Raw genomic sequence first — 18,853 nt, 5'->3', positions numbered from 1 at the left:
CCAGTAGAGGGCATGGAACCTGACCTTTGTTCACACAAAACATCCTTCAAACCTCATATAAAACTTAATAAATGTAAGATTACTTTGTGCTAGGTGTACCTAATAAACTGGCAACTGAGGGTTTATAGACAAGTGTGAAGACAGATTTAAATTCAAGTAAATCAAGGGAATCAAACAGATTTAAACCTTTTTTAATAGTACATTATATATTTCTTAGTTCTACATTTGAGCTGAAACGATTAGTCGATTGAAAGAAAAATAATCAGCAACTATTTTGATAATCGATTAATCGTTTCTGTCCATTTTTAAGCCAAAATGCCCCCGTTTAAGCTTGTCAATTGTGAATATTTGCTGATTTTCTTTGTCTCTTCTTGGTGATAGTAAACTGAATATCTCCAACTGTTGTTTGGACAAAATGAAAACATTTTAGGATGTCACATTTGGCTTTAGGAATATGTAATTGTGAGAAATTGTGATTTATTTATTTTTTGATTGATTAATCGATAATGAAAATAATCGTTGGTTGCACTCTACAGCCACACATACAGTACAGTACAAACATATTCCCCAAACAATGCCCTATATGCAGTTTGTGCCTCTCACGTTTAAATCTGTGTTATCGTGCAGCAAACAGAATATTTTTTCATCCAGATGGTTAAAATAGTCGTAAACGATTCGGGGAAATACCTTCAGAACAGTCTTGTAAAGATAAAAATAAAATAAAAATTAAGAAAATGGAGATGATTAGCTCTGTGGGACTCCAATGCAATGGAAATACAGAAGCAGCACAATGCAATGTGACTGTTTCAATAATGTATTGGCTGCAAAGGGATTTAGGTTTGCATTGACTAATTCAACCCACTGAGAACTTAATGTGCTCCAGTTTTTTTAACATTAAAAAAGCAATGCATCTCAGTTTTTGACGACACGAGCGTGAACATTAAAAGACAAGTCAGTCTATTGCCAACAGTCCACACATGCAATAATCGCCGTTTAGTGTTTTTAACGGATGATGTCATTTGTTGGCCGCCATCCAAAGGGTCAGAGAAACGCAGCGCCCGAGCAGCTCAGCTCTCTATGCTGTCATAGCCCTGTACAATGCTGCTTGAACATGATTAGACAAGGCAGCACTGTAAAGAGGCTAAAAGCGTAGAGCAGTGTGATGGTGGTGATGGTGATGATCATCCGCCATGAAGACCTTTCCTGCCATCACCACCTGGGTTGTTGTAGATGCTCCTGCACCTGTGATTGAAACAGCAACCAAATCGATTATTAAAAAAGAAGACATAGGAAAACGCACACAAAAGCAACAACAAAAAAGGGGTTGATGAGGTTTTTCTGCCTGGGTAATTGGAGATGATTACATTGCTGAACAAAATCTCGTTTCTTTAATTCAATTCCGCAGCGAAGAGTAATGGGGTTTGGGATTTTGTAACCGCAGGCTTGTGGTGATGGAGGGGAGGTTGCATGAAAAATCTGAGACCCCAAATGTGCGGGTTTACTGCGCCCCCATCTGTGGGCTGCTGGAGACGAACATATTGGAGAAAGAGAGGGGGAAAAAAATCGGGATGCATCGAATATTACATACAAAACAGCTACATTTTCTTTAAATCCGCTCAATAATGAACCAATTAATGCTACTGAAAGTGACGGTGTGATGTGCAGAAGGATTGAAGATGTTTGGTGATCTCCGAACGTGACAGGCGCGTCTCGACGCATGTTTCCTTTCAAATAATGAGCCAAATCAGCCTGACGATCAGCTTCTTTTTTTTTTTGGTATCAACGTGCACAAGCGACCCTTTCTTTCTCTGTGGAGGGGAGACATGAAAGGAAACAAGATGGGCAGCGGCACTGGCACAACTGACTCGGGAATGGTATGACGAGACATGACACTGATATGCGCGCAACACCCAAAATGTTAAGACAACATTCAATGGTGTAAAAACCTGCAATGGAGTTTGTCCGCATTGTCTCCGCTCTCCGGGCTCGGCGAAAAATTATTTCAGTCGAGTAGTCTAGCGTGGCTCCAGCCGCGATGCTGTGCGTAATGTTTTGAACGGTCGGTCAATGCGCAGACTGGTTGAAAATGACTGTTTTTATTGACGTCAGCGTATAGGCTAGCACCCCCCCGCCCCCCCCACCCCCGCCCTCTCTCTCATCCCTACAACTGCACCATCTAATGGACTTGGGTTTACATTCCAGTCAACCATCTGAGCTTAAAACAAGAAAACAGGCCTCCAATCCGAAAAGCAAGGATTGAAAATGCACCTCTTTGCTGTTCCAGATGCGTTCAGAAGGTCTTGAATGCATCCACGGGTCGGTCACTGGGGTTACAATCCAGAGAACATCTTGAGAAGTGTTGTACTCTTATAATGCTAATCACAAACTACACGTGAAGCAGTGTTGAAATGAGATCAGACCACATGACAGAAAAAGGAAAGCAAAAATAATTTAATAAATTATTTCAAATTTATTCTCACTCCTTCAGCAGTGGCAGCCTCGTTACAGCCAACAGGGGAAAATATTACACTATTAACACTTTCAAAGATACATATCCATCCTCCCAACAGAGATGAAATTACTCGGGCCGCCTCCTGAAGCATAGTAACATGTTTAGCAGGCAGGTGTGTCCTGTGCTGCAGCTGACTGACTAAAGTAAAAGCAGAATGAAAAGCAAAAGCAGTCACTGTCTGTTTCACACCAAGTAGGAGATAATGTTGATACACTGCACTGTACAATGTGACATCTTGAATGATTAAAAACCAGTTTGAGATGATGATGATGATGATGGTCCAATCGTTTGGTACATTCTGTCATCATGGACCACTTATTTACACTGGAAATTTGCATCCATCCGGTATCTCATCTTTGGATCAGTACAGTCACCTGCTGATCAGCTGCCAAACCCCACAAGATAAAGTTACTAAGTTTGGAGAACATCAAAGTTTGGAGTGTGATGCTGAGAAATGAAGTGAAAGAGAGGGATGCCACTGCCTATAATTTAATTTCTTGGCTCGAAGGATGTTCACTCTTTCCATTTGTCCTTGTGTAAAGATCAACATGTCCAATACATGCTTAATTAATGCATTTGTTAGTCAGACTTTCAACTTGTCTTCTTAATATCGTGGGAATATATTGATTTTACGTGATGACACCGTTTTCTAATATTTAAGTTTTGCATAAGCTGATGCTCAATAAGCGCTGCTGTTTTCTTAGTTCACTCTTCAACTCTAGCATACAATCAAATGAAACGTCTTAACACCTTTTAAGTTCTTTTTCTTTTCTGTTTTACTCTGTAATAGCAATACAATCTATCCATCACAAACTGTCTTTATTAGAGAACCTGCAGGAGCATCGTGGCGTCTTCAGTTCCTCCGTTTTCACATAAAAGAAAAAAAAACAACTAATGTCTTGCAGTTAAATAAATCTTGTTTGAATATGTAGCTCTCAGGTTTCCTTTGTCCTAATGAAGGAAACACTATCACTGTGGTTCAAGCTTCTTCACATTACAGTACAAGTCTAGTAAATGATACTGGTCCTGATTTCATCCGAATCCAAACACATTCATGCAGGAATGTGAGGTCAAGCAAACAACCAGGAGACTAAACTGTCATAGATGTATGTGAACTGCAACGGAGATTCAAATTTCTCTTAAAATTCAAGGAGACTAATGACAGTTCTTAGTCTTAAGCCAGGAACACTCGCACTTGAATGTGAAACGTGGATCTCTGGCAGGTTGAATTCCCGGCTAACTGAAGTTCAACAAGCACAAAGAAAGCACGATCATTGCCCAAACACCGTCCTCGAGTATGGCTGTGGACTTTTCTACAGTAAGACTTGATGAGTTGTGCAGAGACAGATGTGGTCAGGATGAGAGGGGGGGGGAGGGGGGGGGCAGATAGCGGAGGCAAGCTTGGCCCCCCCTTTCACCTTTTCCTCTTCTTGTTACAGCACGATGACCCGTAAGGTATTATAGTATCTCCAAGTCTACATGACGGACCTCTGGGTTCCGTTGCTACGGAGGAAAAAAAACAGGGTTACATACAAATCTGTCTTTGCTGTGCAGATAAATTCCAATTAGTAAATATAGGAACAGCACCATGAAATGTTTAAAAAAAGGCGGTTTTAGGTATTTTCTAGACAACAATTTGAGCAAGTTTAATATTTGAGAACCTTGAGTTCTTTCTCCAAGCGGTCCACCTCGGCCCCCAGGGTGTCAATGATGTTCTCCCCGTGTTTCAGCATGAAGTTCTCCAGCTCCTCGGGAGTCTTCACCTGCTGAATTTCCTGCAGAGAGAGAAAAAAAAAAAAAGTCAGTCAGTAAAGATACAAGGTAAGCAATATAGATGCATGTTGGATACAGCAAAAGCCAAGGACACATCTGAGGACAAAAATATCACATTTTAAGAAAAAATTTAAAGAAAAAATGTTTGTCCACATTCCTGTTGCAAAAAAAATCAAGCTTGGTTTGGACCACTTCAACTGGACTGAAGCTCAATCAGGAGACAACATATTCAAATCCTCAACGTCTGCACGTTAGATAATCTGGAGAGTATCTATTGTGGCCTGCGTTACTGTATGTTGTAGATACTAGGGTTAGGTACCGAACCCTGTACTTTTACCGGTACCGACCGAATCACGTCGACACTAACAAGTATTGGTTCACGTAAAATCAATCGGTGCCAAATTTCGGTACCTGAGAGCACGTAAGCTTATCTGTCCTCTCTGCATGTTGACAGAGAGCGGAGCTCCGACACACATGCACGCACGCAGACGGAGAAAACTACGTCAGCTCTGCAGTTTTGTTGAAGTCACAGTGAGTCACGGCGATGCCGATAAAGTGGTTTCAAGTGTGGTTACAGTTTTTCTAAACTTCACGCAGACACCATTCACTGTGATATGATATTAATGGCGAGCCGAAAGCAGTCACTCTGCTGTTGACGTTACACTTCCTGTGAGACAAGCAGGCACAACAATAGTTTCTATGCCCTGGGGACTGACTGACTGACAGGCTGAGGTTGTAAGGCAAGGCAACTTTATTTCTACAGCACCTTTCAGCAACAAGGCAATTCAAAGTGCTTTACATGAAACATTAAAGAGCAATTAAAAACGGTCATGATGAAAATAAAACAGGCTTAAAAAGAATAATATACAAATACAAGAATAAAAGTTGAATAATTATTCAATTTAATAGGTTGTAGGGACGGGTTTGGGAGGAGAGAGGGAGGGGGTTTATTTTTATTTAATTTCTGTCAGTGTAAAATATTCTAAATAAATATCATAATGTTGTAAATTAAATAGGATAAATAGGTTTGGAATTATTTTTACAACTGAAATAATTCTTTTGTAATTACAGAGAGAAAGTACTGAAAAAAGTACCGTTGGGTACCGGGAACCGAATTTCAGGTACCGGTATCGGTACTGATATTGGTTCAGATGCGAAAGGTACCCAACCCTAGGAGATACCAATGCATAATCCTTACATCTGCTGAGGGTCATTTATGATTCATTTTAGAATAAGTATTATACTGTATACTATGGATAAAACCACAACAGTTTTTAAGGAATGCTTCTTCCTATGTGACATGAAGGCAGCAAGGAACCAACAGTTAGCAAAGTAAACAGAACATCACTGAAGTGACTTTTTGTTTAACCCAAAATGTCCCGATAATAATCGTTTTTTGTTATTAAAAGCGAATGTGTAAGCTGCAGTGTAAGGGGCTGTTGTGTGTCTTTTTTATTTATTTATTCTTTTAGAAATTTTATTCTTTATTTAGATTGTGACAGAGAGAGAAGGGATGACATGCAGCAATTATAGTCGGGAAAATGACAAGATTTTGTTCGCTCTTTCGCCACTCATTAACTGTGATGATGGCATAAACAAAGCGTAAAAACTGGAAGTATCCTTTAATGACTGAAAAACCTTTGTTTTGAATTGATCTGTGATTTGTTCAATGTGTCCCTAGCAGTTGTTAGCGACAGATGGATTCATAATGTAGTGTTCAAAAGACATGTTTATTGCCTACTATACACAACAGTAATAAAAAGTAGTGATCAAAAAATATTAAAGAAAAAGGAAACGAAGGGAGGGAAAAAAAAAACAACTTACATTGAGGATTTGGTCAATGTCTTGTTTTTCCAGATAAGACCGTGTCACCACTCGGCCATCAAAGTCAACTTCAGCCTTGAATCGCACTTTGCTCAGTCCCAGATCAGTGGCCTTCACATCGTGGATGGCCCTGATCATGATAAAAACAAAGCAGTTCTTTAGGTTAGGCAGGAAGAAAAACTATCATACTTAAAACTTAGTCAGAGAACAAAACATGTTACAGGATACTTTAGTGGATTTTCGCTAAAACAGGGTGTGTTTATAATGAGTATGACATAAAATGTAGTCTTGCATTGCCAGACCTATTTCCACAATGCTGCAGAGGAAGGTCTGGCCCTTCCACACAACATTCCTGGATAGGAGAAAAACATGCTTTGGTGTACTGGCATTTCTTTAAAGCAGAGATGTTCACAAGTCATTTTTTGGAAGTCCAAGTCAAGTCTCAAGTCTTTGAGGGGCAAGTTCAAGTCAAGTCTCAAGTCTTTTGCCATGAGTCCAAGTCAAGTCTCTGGCCATCTGATCTGTCCCTAACACTGTATTGTTCAATCTTATGAATTCAAAGCATGTCCTGTGGCTACCATCCATACAGTACAGTATCAAAATCAGTTGTAGGATAACTTTATGGGGTCTACTTAACACATCCCTCTAGCCCTTGGACCTGGTGAAATATTAACCTAAGTCTGTCACATCATATGGATACAACTATAAAGATACAATTTGCCTGTTCCCGGCATTAGCACAACACTTTGCGATGGTTAGCTTGTTACCTGTGACGATATGTGCTAAATGTAACGTCTCTTTCACTCAAAAAAATATCTAATGTCGAAGTGGAAATCAAGAGAATAGTGGCAGCGCCACACCAGTTACAGAACAACATGCATCTCAGCGTCAGTCCAAATTACACACAATAAGCAGTTTGAACTCACTGATGTAACGCCATTTATTTATTTTCTAAGTGTTAGTAGGCTCAGTGAAACTCAGTCCAGCGCGAGGGAGATCCGACTCAGAGGAGGAGAGGTTAGTGAGGCCAGCGTCTCCACGGTAGGTGACAGTGCGCACGGATCCGCTGCGCCACGCATGGATGAAATAGTAAATAGGACTACAGTAACAGAAATATGTGCAGAATCAAGACAGTCAAGACGGCCCAGTGTTTGGTGGACTGGGTACACCTTGTTCACTTAATATTTGAACTTATAGGAGGGCCCTCAGAAATGCCAGATCAGACTACTACTCAATACTAATAGAAGAAAATAAGAACAACCCAAGGTTTCTTTTCAGCACTGTAGCCAGGCTGACAAAGAGTCATAGCTCTGTTGAGCCATCTATTCCAATAGCTCTGAGCAGTGATGACTTCATGACCTTTTTTAATGATAAAATTATAACAATTAGAGAAAAAATTCATCACCTTCTGCCCACAGCTTCTAACGACTCACCATTGGGCGCAGGAGGGCTAGAGAGAACGATAAGACCTGATACTTATTTAGACGGCTTTTATCCTTTAGACCTCCAACAATTAATGTTAAGGGTCTCTTCAGCTAAGCCAACTACCTGTCTCTTAGACCCCATTCCAACGAGGCTACTTAAAGAAGCACTACCCGTGGTCAACACCACATTACTAGATACGATCAATATGTCCTTATTAACGGGTCACGTACCGCAGTCTTTTAAAGTAGCTGTGATAAAACCTATTTTGAAAAAACCCACCCTCGACCCTGAGGTCTTAGCCAACTATAGACCTATATCTAACCTCCCGTTTCTCTCCAAAATCCTTGAGAAGGTAGTCGCTAATCAATTGTGTGACTTTCTGCATAGAAATAGTCTATTTGAAGACTTTCAGTCAGGATTTAGAATGCATCATAGCACAGAGACGGCACTGGTGAAAATCACTAACGACCTTCTAACTGCTGCTGACAAAGGACTTGTCTCCATACTTGTCTTATTAGATGTTAGTGCTGCATTCGATACTATCGACCATATCATCCTGTTACAGAGACTGGAACATTTAGTTGGCATTAAAGGAATCGCACTAAGCTGGTTTAAGTCCTATTTTTCTGAGCGATCCCAATTTGTTAATATTAACGATAAACCATCCAAATACGCTAAAGTTAGCCATGGCGTTCCTCAAGGCTCAGTCAGTTTTCTGATGTTAAACTCAAACAAAACGGAAGTTATTGTGCTGGGACCCAAGCACCACCGAACTTCATTATCTAAAGATATAGCTACCCTAGATGGTATTGCCCTGGCCTCCAGCACTACTGTCAGAAATCTAGGAGTCATTTTTGACCAGGATCTATCCTTTAACGCCCACTTAAAACAAACCTCAAGAACAGCCCTTTTCCATCTTCGTAACATTGCCAAAATCAGGAACATCCTCTCGCAAAACGATGCTGAAAAACTAGTCCATGCATTTGTTACTTCCCGGCTGGACTACTGTAATTCTTTACCATCAGGCTGCTCAAATAAGTCCCTCAAGACCCTCCAGCTGATCCAGAATGCTGCAGCGCGTGTTCTGACAAGAACTAACAAAAGAGATCACATTTCTCCTGTATTAGCTTCTCTGCATTGGCTTCCTGTAAAATCCAGGATTGAATTTAAAATCCTTCTCCTGACCTACAAAGCACTAAATGGTCAAGCACCATCATACATAGAAGAGCTCTTAGTACCTTATTGTCCCACTAGAGCACTGCGCTCCCAGAACTCAGAGCTACTTGTGGTTCCTAGAGTCTCTAAAAGTAGAATGGGAGCCAGAGCCTTCAGCTACCAGGCTCCTCTCCTGTGGAACCAGCTCCCAACTTGGGTTCGGGGGGCTGACACCGTCGCCACATTTAAGAATAAACTGAAAACTATCATCTTTGATAAAGCTTATAGTTAGGGAGTGAGGAGTTGCAGCATAGTAGAGTAGAGGGAGGCAGGAAGTACAAGTCCGTTCCGGCAGGGGAGAGTACGAGCCCAGTCCAGGGCCCCTCTCTTTAGCCTGCCTCTCTTAGTTATACTATTATAACTCTAGACTGCTGTCGGAAGCTCCTTCCAAGGACACAATGAGCTGCTCCCTCTTCTCTCTTTTCACTTGTCTCCTTTTGTGTGCATCTTAGTCCCAGAAATGCCTGTTACTAACCTAGCTCTGGGGAGTTTTCTCCCCAGAGTCCCTTTGCTTCTTCTTCACCCAGAACATCGCCTTGGAATTGGGTGGCACCTACACCGGGGTCCTGGGTGCAGCTGACGCTATGGACTTACTACACCCTGCTACGCTCTGCGATTCCCCGCAGTGTCCGACTGCGTCCTGCTGCGTCCAACCGCGTCCACCCAGGCTGCTGTGCCACACTACACCCCGTAACGCCCTGCTGTGCCCTACTATGACATGAACTACTACGACTACCATTGTGATCACTGTTTCACTATCTTTATTATGACTATTATTGCCACCATTCACCACTCCCCCAACTGGTGCCGTCAGACACCGCCTACCAAGAGTCTGGGTCTGTCCGAGGTTTCTTCCTAACAAAAAAGGGAGTTTTTCCTTGCCACTGTCGCAATAGCTACTGCTAATGCTTGCTCTTGAGGCAACCACTGTAATAGTTGGGGCTTCGTAAACTACAGAGTTTGGTCTAGACCTACTCTATCTGTAAAGTGTCTCGAGATAACTCTTGTTATGATTTGATACTATAAATGAAATTGAAATTGAATTGAATTGAATTAATAGTCTACAAATCATCCACGGGATCAATTATGCATCACATGAGTTCCCCCCCCCGACACAGCGTTTGTTCCTGGGGAGATGGATCCGTGCGTCCCGCCTCCTGTGCGCCATGGATGTCTGAGCCTCAGCAACTACTAACTATAAATATACCATATGCCTGTTCCCAGCATTAGCACAACACTTTGCGATGGTTAGCTTGTTACCTGTGACGATATATGCTAAGTCTCTTTCACATTAGCAAGTGACTGACCTATCTGGGTGCGTTTTGAGATGCCTGATGAAGTTCGACGTAGTTGATCCGGCATCATTTATCTTGGTGTCACACACCTTGCATGTAGCTGTTCGCTTACTGATTCTCAGACTCTAGTCCCCATCTCTGCTTTAAACCAATCACAATAGTCTTGGGTGGCGCTAAGCGCCGGACAGAGCAAATGTGCTTCTGCAAAATAACCTTGGGAAGGGAAACGGGCACATTTAAAAGTTGTTTTAATCAAGCAACAGAAAACACAGATTCGACAAATTAGGGATGTCATGAGAACTGATACTTCGGTACCAACTCTGTACCAAAATTCTGAAAACATGCCGGTACTCATTTTTCCAGGTACCAGGGGATGCAATCCTTCCGGACCTGACGGGGGCAGTATATACGCCTAACGTTAAAAATGTTCTGGACTGCCGTTAAATGCTGAAGAACAACACCGACCAGCACGGAAAAACAGCGAATAGCCCCTCACCTCCCTGTTCTCTTAATACATCCATGATAGCCCCTCATCTCCATGTACGGCTTGACCGCGTTCAGCTTCTGGCTTTACCGTACATCTACGGCAGCGGCTTTCACGACTTAATTTGGAACTCCCAAACCGCAATTGAGTCTATTTCTCTCTGCCGTTGTCTATCGCAACCTAACGTGTGCTCTGATAGCGCTTGTTTTAACGGACCTCTGTAACATCAGCCCAGTTCTTTGTGTAAAACAACAACGGCAGAGAGAAACAGACGTAACTAAACATGCTTGCTGTCTGGGAGTTCCGGGTGAACTCATGAAAGACGGTACCGTACGCTGGCTGTGTGGTGATGCCAGGCTTCAAAGCAACGGGCTGTGGGGTCCAGAAGACTGACGTTTTTGTTTTTGTAAATCACGCTCTCCTTGCCCCCCCCACTCCACACCATAACAGAAAATTGAAACTAAAAGAAAACACTGAAAGAAGAGAGACATGATGCTCATTTGCTGACCTTACTGCAGGGTCGTTCTCCAGGAACTCGGTAAGCTTCTGTACACGTTCAGCCTGTATGGAGCGACCCAGCAGAGCCTCTGTGTTAGTGTAGATGAGGAAGGCTGAGACGGCGCCCAGCAACGTGCCCACGCAGATAGAACCCATACTGTCATAGAGGGGGTTACCTGGGGGTGACGCAGGCGGAGAGGGACAGAGAAAAAGAAATTGAAAGAAAGAGAATCAGTACAACTTTAGAAATAGACAGTGGAGACCTAAGTACAAAAACATGAGAGAAGGATTATCCTGGTAGTACTTTATCAATTGAAGAATAATAAGTCATAGTACTGGTTGAGAAGATTAAAACAAGCAATAAAACATGAGCTCATTAACTGCATGACTAAGGGCAATAGAATAGATTGAAACGGATCGACTCCAATAATCCAACAATGTCTCCGTGTCTCTTTGTTTACCTGTAAGTGAGGTGAGGCCCATGCAGCCAGAAGCCATGATGACTCCTAATACAGCAGCAGCATCCTCCAGCAGCACTACGTTAGTACTGGGGTCTCGACTCTGCATTACTGCGCACATAAAAACAACGCGAGACCACACTTATACCTGAATCTTCAAGCGATATACCCACATTACACCAAGGCTGGATTTGTCAACATAACATTTACATTTGTTGTCAGATGTGTGTCTTTGGTAGAATTATGGTTGATGAATGATCTGATTTACTTCTTTCCTTCACAATATGAAAATCAACTCGGACTGAATGACGCCGTCTGCGTACTATGACAGGAAACACCTGCTTTCATTCACTCCAGACGGCAGGTGTGTTTGGTCGTCCAGGGACCCTTTCTCTCTCTCTCTCCCGGCTGTCGGTGCCCCGACTTCGCACGCTTGGATCTGAATATCCGTCCTCCAGGGATTCAGCCTCTCCTCTTGTCTCTCCCTCTTCCTCTGTGTGCTTGTTTCATTCTCCTTATCTGTGTGAATGATGCGCTTCAGTTTTGCGTCTTGTGTGTTTGTGTCGCTTGTCGGCTTTCTAGGTTACATGGTGGTGAAGAGGTCTTGTGGCTCAGGTTCTGTTTGGTGACACCTGGAAGCTGCTTAACATCCTCCTGGATCCATTTTCTTCCCATACGTTGCCACTCTATGTATACTTTTCTCATCCCGGCTGTCTATACTGTAATTTTATTGTGTTTATTGTATTCCGTACATACGACATCTATTGTATGTTTGTCCGCCCAGAGACATTGTTCCCCAGTTGTTGTTCCTGAAGTTTCTTCCACTTCTTTCCCCGTTAAGAGTTTTTTTGGGGAGTTTTTCCCTTATCCTCAGGTCTGCTCAGATCATCACACATCCTTAAGGCATTCTTCTGTATATTGTTATAGAGATCTTACACGGTCATATGTGATTTCAGCTAATTCAATTCAATCACAATTCAATCCCCTCCTCTATATCTCAGGACAGGTTACCTGCAGTTTTAGGTAGATAAGGGCAAACTAAACTGCTGCCTGATCAATATAGATTCATTGTAATGCAAGGTGTAAATGGCATTCAAAGCATCATCAGTTAATACGAAAAATATTTCCGTTGTACATACCATATTCGTAAAAAGACAGTCCATGAAGTTGGGCGCTCCTCTTTATCTCATTTATGGCTACTAGTAATGTGGCTGAGAAAGGCAAACAGAAAGAGATGTTTCAGTACAAAATGATACTTTATGTCCAAATGTCATCAAAGATCAAAAAACTTCATTTCAATAAACTACCTCCTTCAGACACCAGAGAGCCTGCCAAAATACAGTAAGCCTGTAACACAGAGAAGTGACGTGTTGGGTTATTATTATCCTTGATATATCCTGTATTACAGACACGAGTCAACACAGACACTCACCCATAACAAAGATTCAATGGGCTGTGGGTGCAGCAATCCCATGATGCCATGGTACCAGGAGAGGCCTGCTCCCATCATAAAAATGCCCACCCCGCTGATGAGGGAGGCAATGTAGCGCATGTTGGAGAAGCCATACCTGGAAAAGAGGTAGGGTCTCTATTACAGCTGAGAGTATCATTTGAACAAAACCAGGACTGGTTCTCTTACCGATTAACAACGTTATTTTCAACAACTCCATTATTTGCATTGTATAGGATACACATACCTACGCTCTGCAAAAACACTGTTTGCAAAAGGATTAAATGGTACTTCTGCAAAATTCTAAATGTGTTAACTTCAACCTATACTTCTACTCTTTGGTGTTATAATGACCTATTTTCTTTTGGCGACAGCTCACGTTCCCCTCATCATCATTTTTTTTTTTTTTTTTTTTTTAACAGTACAATAAGGTGTGGTGCTTACGGGTGCCCAGCATCAGGGTTGCGGACAGATTGGCTGATTCCCAGGGCGAGCAGAGCCTGGTTGCAGGTGTCGGCCAGAGAGTGGATGGCCTCGGAGAACATGCTAGCTGATCCAGTGTAGACCCAAGCCAGCAGCTTGAAGATGAAATTCAGCCCATTGCTGAGGACGAGGAAAAATAAGTAGATGAAGCACTCAAAGGGCATTGAAAACATTTATCATCTACAACATAATTGAATGGTTAACAGTAGTTCTGCTTGGGTGGGCTACAGATTTAATAAGCAGCGTGTACTGGACAGAAAAACAGTTAGCTATGTGATAATGTGGCTGTTGAGTCTAGACAAACAAATTTGGCTGGAGGCCAAAGTTAATAACACACGATACGATTGCTCCCATTTGCTATTACTCAACTACTTTTGTTTATTGCAAAGTATTTCAGCTTTTCTGTTTTCATGCCCCAGAAACACAGAATTTACACCCAGACTGGACCTCCCCTCGACTCAGTACTTAACCAATTGAGTCCTGTGAGTCCTTGTGCATACTAAGTGAAGGAAACATTTTGATGTTCATGTGACTGCACATGTCCTGTAATGCAATCATCCTAATCCAATAGGCCACATGATCTCACGTGAGTTAAAGCCCATGCAGTTTCCAATATAGATTTTCACATCTTTGACATTTTTTTTTTTTGTGTGTGTCAAAACTCTACAGTGCAGGGGGTTTTTTTCTTCTTTTTTTAAGAATAAAAGATAAAGTGAAAGTAGGTCTACTGTCTCCTAAACGTTACACTCTGATACTCACCCGATATACTGTAGTAACCCTGCCGAGAACAGACTCGTGGTTCCTCTCTAATCCAATGCCTCCCACTGTGTGTGCTACAGCTCAGCAAAGTCACTGAGTACAGAAAGACTTTACAGCGAAACCAAGCAGTCAGAAACAAGGGCGAGAGTTTTAAAACTTACATGCAAATAGCGACCATGACCACCTTCCCCGGCCCTTGTAGGAAAGTTGTCCTCTGGCCTGATCGAGGCTTTGTGGAACAAAGAAAAACAACTACAGTGAAATTTAGCAACTGGCCATTGATTTAATATACACATGATTGGGAATGTCCAGCTATGTCGTCATAACATACTTTTACAGTTAATGTTATCTCATGAAAAATACTGTGAGAATACAAGGAGGAAAAACAAGCCGGCAGAGTATAGAATACACCATGCCACACCAGAGCAGTGTAGTACAGTACAGTATAGTCATCAAAATAACACCACTGGACTTTATAAATGACAACAGATAATGACATTAATATACACGTAGACGCAGTGACCTCTGTAACAGAGAAAAATGTCACACAAATACATCACTTATGTCAACTCTCTCTCTTTCACACATAAAACATTTTAAGAATTAACCATATTATCAAACAAAATGGCAGGACAAAAGTAAAAGAGCTCACCTTAGTGTTTCCCCAAAAGTCTTTGTATTCCTTTAACAACTGTTGATTCCTAAAAATACCTGGAGGTCAACAAATAAGAGATACAAATAAAAACAATATGTCCAACGGACAAAATAATCAATTAACAGCTGTTGAACAATCAGGTTAGTTACACAAATATTCACAAAAGGTCTGTATTGAGCATTTAAGGAATGGTTTGACCCCCAAGATAGTTACCACTCTCACTTTTGTCCGTTAAATATAATCCTACAGACAACAGCTGGTTAGCTTAGCTTAGCATAAAGAATAGAAACAGAGAGAGACAGCTAGCCTGGCTCCGTCCAAAAGTAACAAAATCTGCCTACCAGCATCTCTAAAGCTCAGTAATTATCATGCAATATCTCGATTATTCGTACAAAAACCAAAGTGTAAAAAAGTTTTACGAAAGGTTATGTGTCAGACTATTTCACGAGCAGGGACACCCTGGAGCTTGTCACCTTGTAACTGGCCAGAGGTAAGAAATAGTACACTGAAAAATCATTGTTTTTATTAGACTTGGGTTTTCGAATGGAAACGAGATATTACATGTTGAACTTTTGCTTTAAGACAAAAATCCTAAGCATCATTACATGTTCACGAAGGGAAAAATTAAAAATAAACCTACTTTCTTGAAACTCTCTCTCCACTTCCTTCCTGAGATTTCTCTCTCGGGCTAGAGCTTCATGGCTTCCCCATACCTCTAGTGCTCTAATAGTCACAGAAAGAAAGAAAAAATGAATCACAAAATGAAGAGACACATGAATGAAAATTGGTGGTTTGAGCAATCATTTGTTGGAGTACACATAGTGTTTATATTCTTTATATCTCTTGAGGTGTAAAGAAAAAAGGTGTTAGAACTAACTTGGCCTCCACATCTGACCGCAAAAAGACCGTGAAAGCCTCTGTGTCGTCGTGAGGGCTGCGTCTTCTGATCTTTCGAAGCTGTTCCAGATCACTTTTGAACACACAAGGGGAAGTCGGGAAGAAAAAGCTTTAGAAAGACCTGCGTTAAACGATGTTAGGCAGTCTTATATGTGCTAATGACAACAGCATGTTTACTAATTAATCAAAGGAATGTGTGTTGTGGTCTGCCCGCATCTCGGTTAGCACTGAACATGGTTACACTGAACAGATGAGCATTCAACACCGTTAATTCACCTGTGGGCGTAGTGAATATATAAATGAAACATAACACAATTTGTTTGGGAAACTGGGGTTACCTTGGCTTGAGGCAGAATTCATTCATGGCTCTGACTGCTGTGATAAAGTTGTTCTGAGTGTACTTGGTTCCATATTCTCTTTTCTTCAGGACTGCTCGAACTGATATGACAGAGGGAAATTATGATGCAAGGTTTCATCTGCATTCATTAGTCCTCATGCAAGTCATCAAATCACACCCACATTCTGAAGATACTAAGAATATAGGTACATCAAAAGTAAGGCAGTGAGTCATATTTAAAATCTGTTTCATGTGAAGCATGCACAAATATTGTTAATTACCTTTCACTTGAATTGTCTCAGCTTTAGTCAGTCCCTGAGGTGTTGCACCTATGAGAGCAAAGATTGAAATGTAATCAAAGATGCAAACTAAAGTGAAATTCTTCTGGGGGACTTTGGAATTTTCCTAAACATCTCAACTTACCAGAAACATCTTCCGGTGCTAATGTTGACAGGGCATGCAATAAGACAACAGTTTTAGCAGTTATAAAAGGGGAAATGGTAACCGTTAATGTACACAATGCAGTGCCACGCAAAATGCCAAGAACAGACAGACAGCAAACATCTCAACAACTTCTGAATCTGCGGTATTCTGAAACATTAAAGTTAGTCAGTTGGTGAACCTGGGGTGGCTTTTGCAGCAGCAGACAAGACCTTTTCTGCTGTTGGAGCATCACCTGATGCTGATTTTGGGGGACCATCTTTACTGTTGCCAGAGGTAGAGTAGTACTGCACCTTGCCCAGCCCTAGAGAAGCAACACGGCAGTCTGGGAGGCTGAACCACACGTTATGTATGCCTCCACTCTTCAAACCTGTGCAACAGAATGTATGATAAACGTTTCTTCAGTTGTACTGCATTGTAAACTATGGCTCAAGAGAAAACACAGTAGTAAGAGCCATAATGTGTAATGAGTCCTCACCGTAGCACAGCTGGGGGATCCTCGGGGACCGTTGTGACAGGGGCGCCCTGTGTTGCAAGGAGAGCCTGCAGAAGATATGCCATGGTCTGTGGGCCAGGCTGGGGAACATCCTCGCTGTAGCGGGGCTTGGTATCGAAGTGCAGGAACTTGCTATGCGGAGTCACAGATAGCACGGTCACTGTTGTGTTAGCTTGTCAACTGAACAGATTAACGCCAAGACATCGCCTCTCAACATCTGACAGTTTCATCAAGCAGTAACGTTAGCATCGCTATAAAACAAACTAAAGTGTTAAACACAAGTGGCATTGGTGGCTAACTGAAATGTTTGTCATTGATAATCGGTTGAATGGTCAAATATCTTTGCCGTACTGACGCTACTGCAGTGCCACCAACCCCGGCTAGCTAGCACCGTAAGCTAACAACGTTAGCCGCCGTAAGTAATAAGTACTGTGTAACATTTTATTTACTCAGAAACAACTGCAACTGAATAGCGAGTACATTTCGATTAGGTCATTTAAAAAAGACAGTACCTTTCTATTGTGAGGTTTATTCTGCATAGTCTGTATCCATTTTAGAATATATGGTCAAACTTTGGAGGAGGGTCTGGCGAGAGACTACATTAATGGTAACGCTGCAAACAACACACACACAGTGACCTGACCTGTGACACGAAAGTGACGTTGACTGTCTTCTCGCGAGAGCTTATTCAGTAAAAAAAATTTCACTTTATTTGAAGAACACAAGAACATCAACACTTCCATGATGTACATACATAAACTGCCCAACCTTCTTATATACAGTCTATGTGCCCAACACAAAATTTGTCTTAATTGCCTTCTCTTTTTAAGGTATCTTATAATGTTGCCATATTGATGCAGTTCCTCATAAAAATGTGTCCAATGTTTGGTTTGGAGTCCGGCCATTTCTTCTTGCAAATATGGCATTTCCCCAATAATAAAATTAACTGTACAAAAAAAATCTTCATAAAAAAAGATCTTTCCCCATCTCGTGACCTTCAAAACATATAAGAATGTCTTTATCCTGAAATTGAATTGTTTGCCCAGTTCCCTTCTTATAAAATGTTTAACATTAACCAAAACATATTCTGGTATACATAGTATTAAAATAAATGGTTTGTTTTTCTTCTTAGTTCACAGAAAGTGCAAGAATATTCAATATGAAGTCTGAATCTCTTTAATATCTTTTTTGCTTGAAACCTCTTTAACTTTGTTATGACATAATTTGTCTCCAACTAGCCAAATTCCCTGCCATTTCATTTCTCCATAATCCAACTAGTCCTGCAATAACCGCTGTGCAAACTAGGCCATTCATGTTCAGAGTTTCTTATCCCTGTCATCCTCACGGTGCTGTTTACATCCAACTATTTCATATACAGAATAAAAGTTAAAGGTTGATTTGATGAAATACTTTTTGTTAAAGTACCCAGTGTTGGAAAATTGTTTAGTTAAGTAGGCTAAAACAGGTAATACCACAATATAATAAATATATTCTATTACATGAGTCTTGCATTTTACATCTTACTGTAGTAAAAATACATAAGTGTTGTCAGCAAAATCAACACAAAGTAAAAATACCTCATTATGCAGCAGAATGGCCTCTATATGTATCAAATATTAACATATAAATATTTTATTGTTGTATAAATGGTTTATATTACTTTATATCATGTTGGGAAGTTAAATCTATAATGCATCATATTTTAATAAACATATTGTTGGTTTGTTTTAGAGTGGAAGTAAAGAAAGAATCAGAAAATGGAAAGTACCTCAAAATTGTACATGCAGTACTTAATTAAATAAATGTATTTAGTTACTTATCACCACTACAGTGGTCCAAATAAAATGTATT

General features: G+C 41.1%; 1 protein-coding gene and 1 long non-coding RNA gene across 9 annotated transcripts; both read right to left on the bottom strand.

Annotated features, from left to right (window-relative positions):
* Positions 1 to 883: 883 nt before the first annotated feature.
* On the bottom strand, positions 884 to 2,330 carry LOC116052625. The gene is made up of 2 exons (XR_004105623.2): positions 1,947 to 2,330; positions 884 to 1,242 (listed from the first exon to the last, which is right to left on the bottom strand). It is a non-coding gene; the product is annotated as an uncharacterized LOC116052625 (long non-coding RNA).
* A 101-nt stretch (positions 2,331 to 2,431) lies between these two features.
* On the bottom strand, positions 2,432 to 17,678 carry slc30a9 (solute carrier family 30 member 9). Of its 8 annotated transcripts, none has more exons than XM_031303377.2 (20): positions 17,515 to 17,678; positions 16,985 to 17,134; positions 16,688 to 16,876; positions 16,489 to 16,506; positions 16,347 to 16,394; positions 16,067 to 16,166; positions 15,709 to 15,801; positions 15,472 to 15,554; positions 14,829 to 14,887; positions 14,338 to 14,405; positions 13,379 to 13,537; positions 12,917 to 13,052; positions 12,792 to 12,831; positions 12,624 to 12,695; positions 11,488 to 11,595; positions 11,037 to 11,202; positions 6,110 to 6,239; positions 4,174 to 4,287; positions 3,931 to 4,015; positions 2,432 to 2,897 (listed from the first exon to the last, which is right to left on the bottom strand). In XM_031303377.2, exons 2-19 carry the CDS (start codon positions 17,091 to 17,093, stop codon positions 3,971 to 3,973), a joined length of 1,737 nt encoding a protein of 578 aa, XP_031159237.1. In that variant the 5' UTR covers positions 17,094 to 17,134; positions 17,515 to 17,678; the 3' UTR covers positions 2,432 to 2,897; positions 3,931 to 3,970. The 8 variants fall into 8 exon arrangements, 7 of the variants coding, with proteins under 7 accessions (XP_031159237.1, XP_035857233.1, XP_031159235.1 ...); XR_004897364.1 differs by having other exon boundaries at positions 2,451 to 3,850; positions 3,899 to 4,015; XM_036001340.1 differs by adding an exon at positions 17,146 to 17,182 and having other exon boundaries at positions 2,451 to 4,015; positions 16,985 to 17,115; positions 17,515 to 17,647.
* Positions 17,679 to 18,853: the final 1,175 nt, after the last annotated feature.

This window comes from Sander lucioperca, chromosome 1 (assembly GCF_008315115.2).
Source record: "Sander lucioperca isolate FBNREF2018 chromosome 1, SLUC_FBN_1.2, whole genome shotgun sequence".
Lineage (NCBI taxonomy): Eukaryota > Metazoa > Chordata > Actinopteri > Perciformes > Percidae > Sander > Sander lucioperca.
The sequence above is the reverse complement of the archived record's forward strand: the minus strand, read 5'-3'. Positions and strand labels throughout refer to the sequence as shown.

Excerpts from the sequence above, each read along its gene's own strand:
- slc30a9 (XM_031303377.2), bottom strand. The coding sequence starts at position 17,093 with ATGTTCCCCAGCCTGGCCCACAGACCATGGCATATCTTCTGCAGGCTC. Across the intron at positions 12,696-12,791 it reads CTCTCTGGTGTCTGAAGGAG|CCACATTACTAGTAGCCATA; the intron begins GTAGTTTATTGA and ends TGCCTTTCTCAG. Across the intron at positions 11,203-11,487 it reads GGGCCTCACCTCACTTACAG|GTAACCCCCTCTATGACAGT; the intron begins GTAAACAAAGAG and ends CGTCACCCCCAG.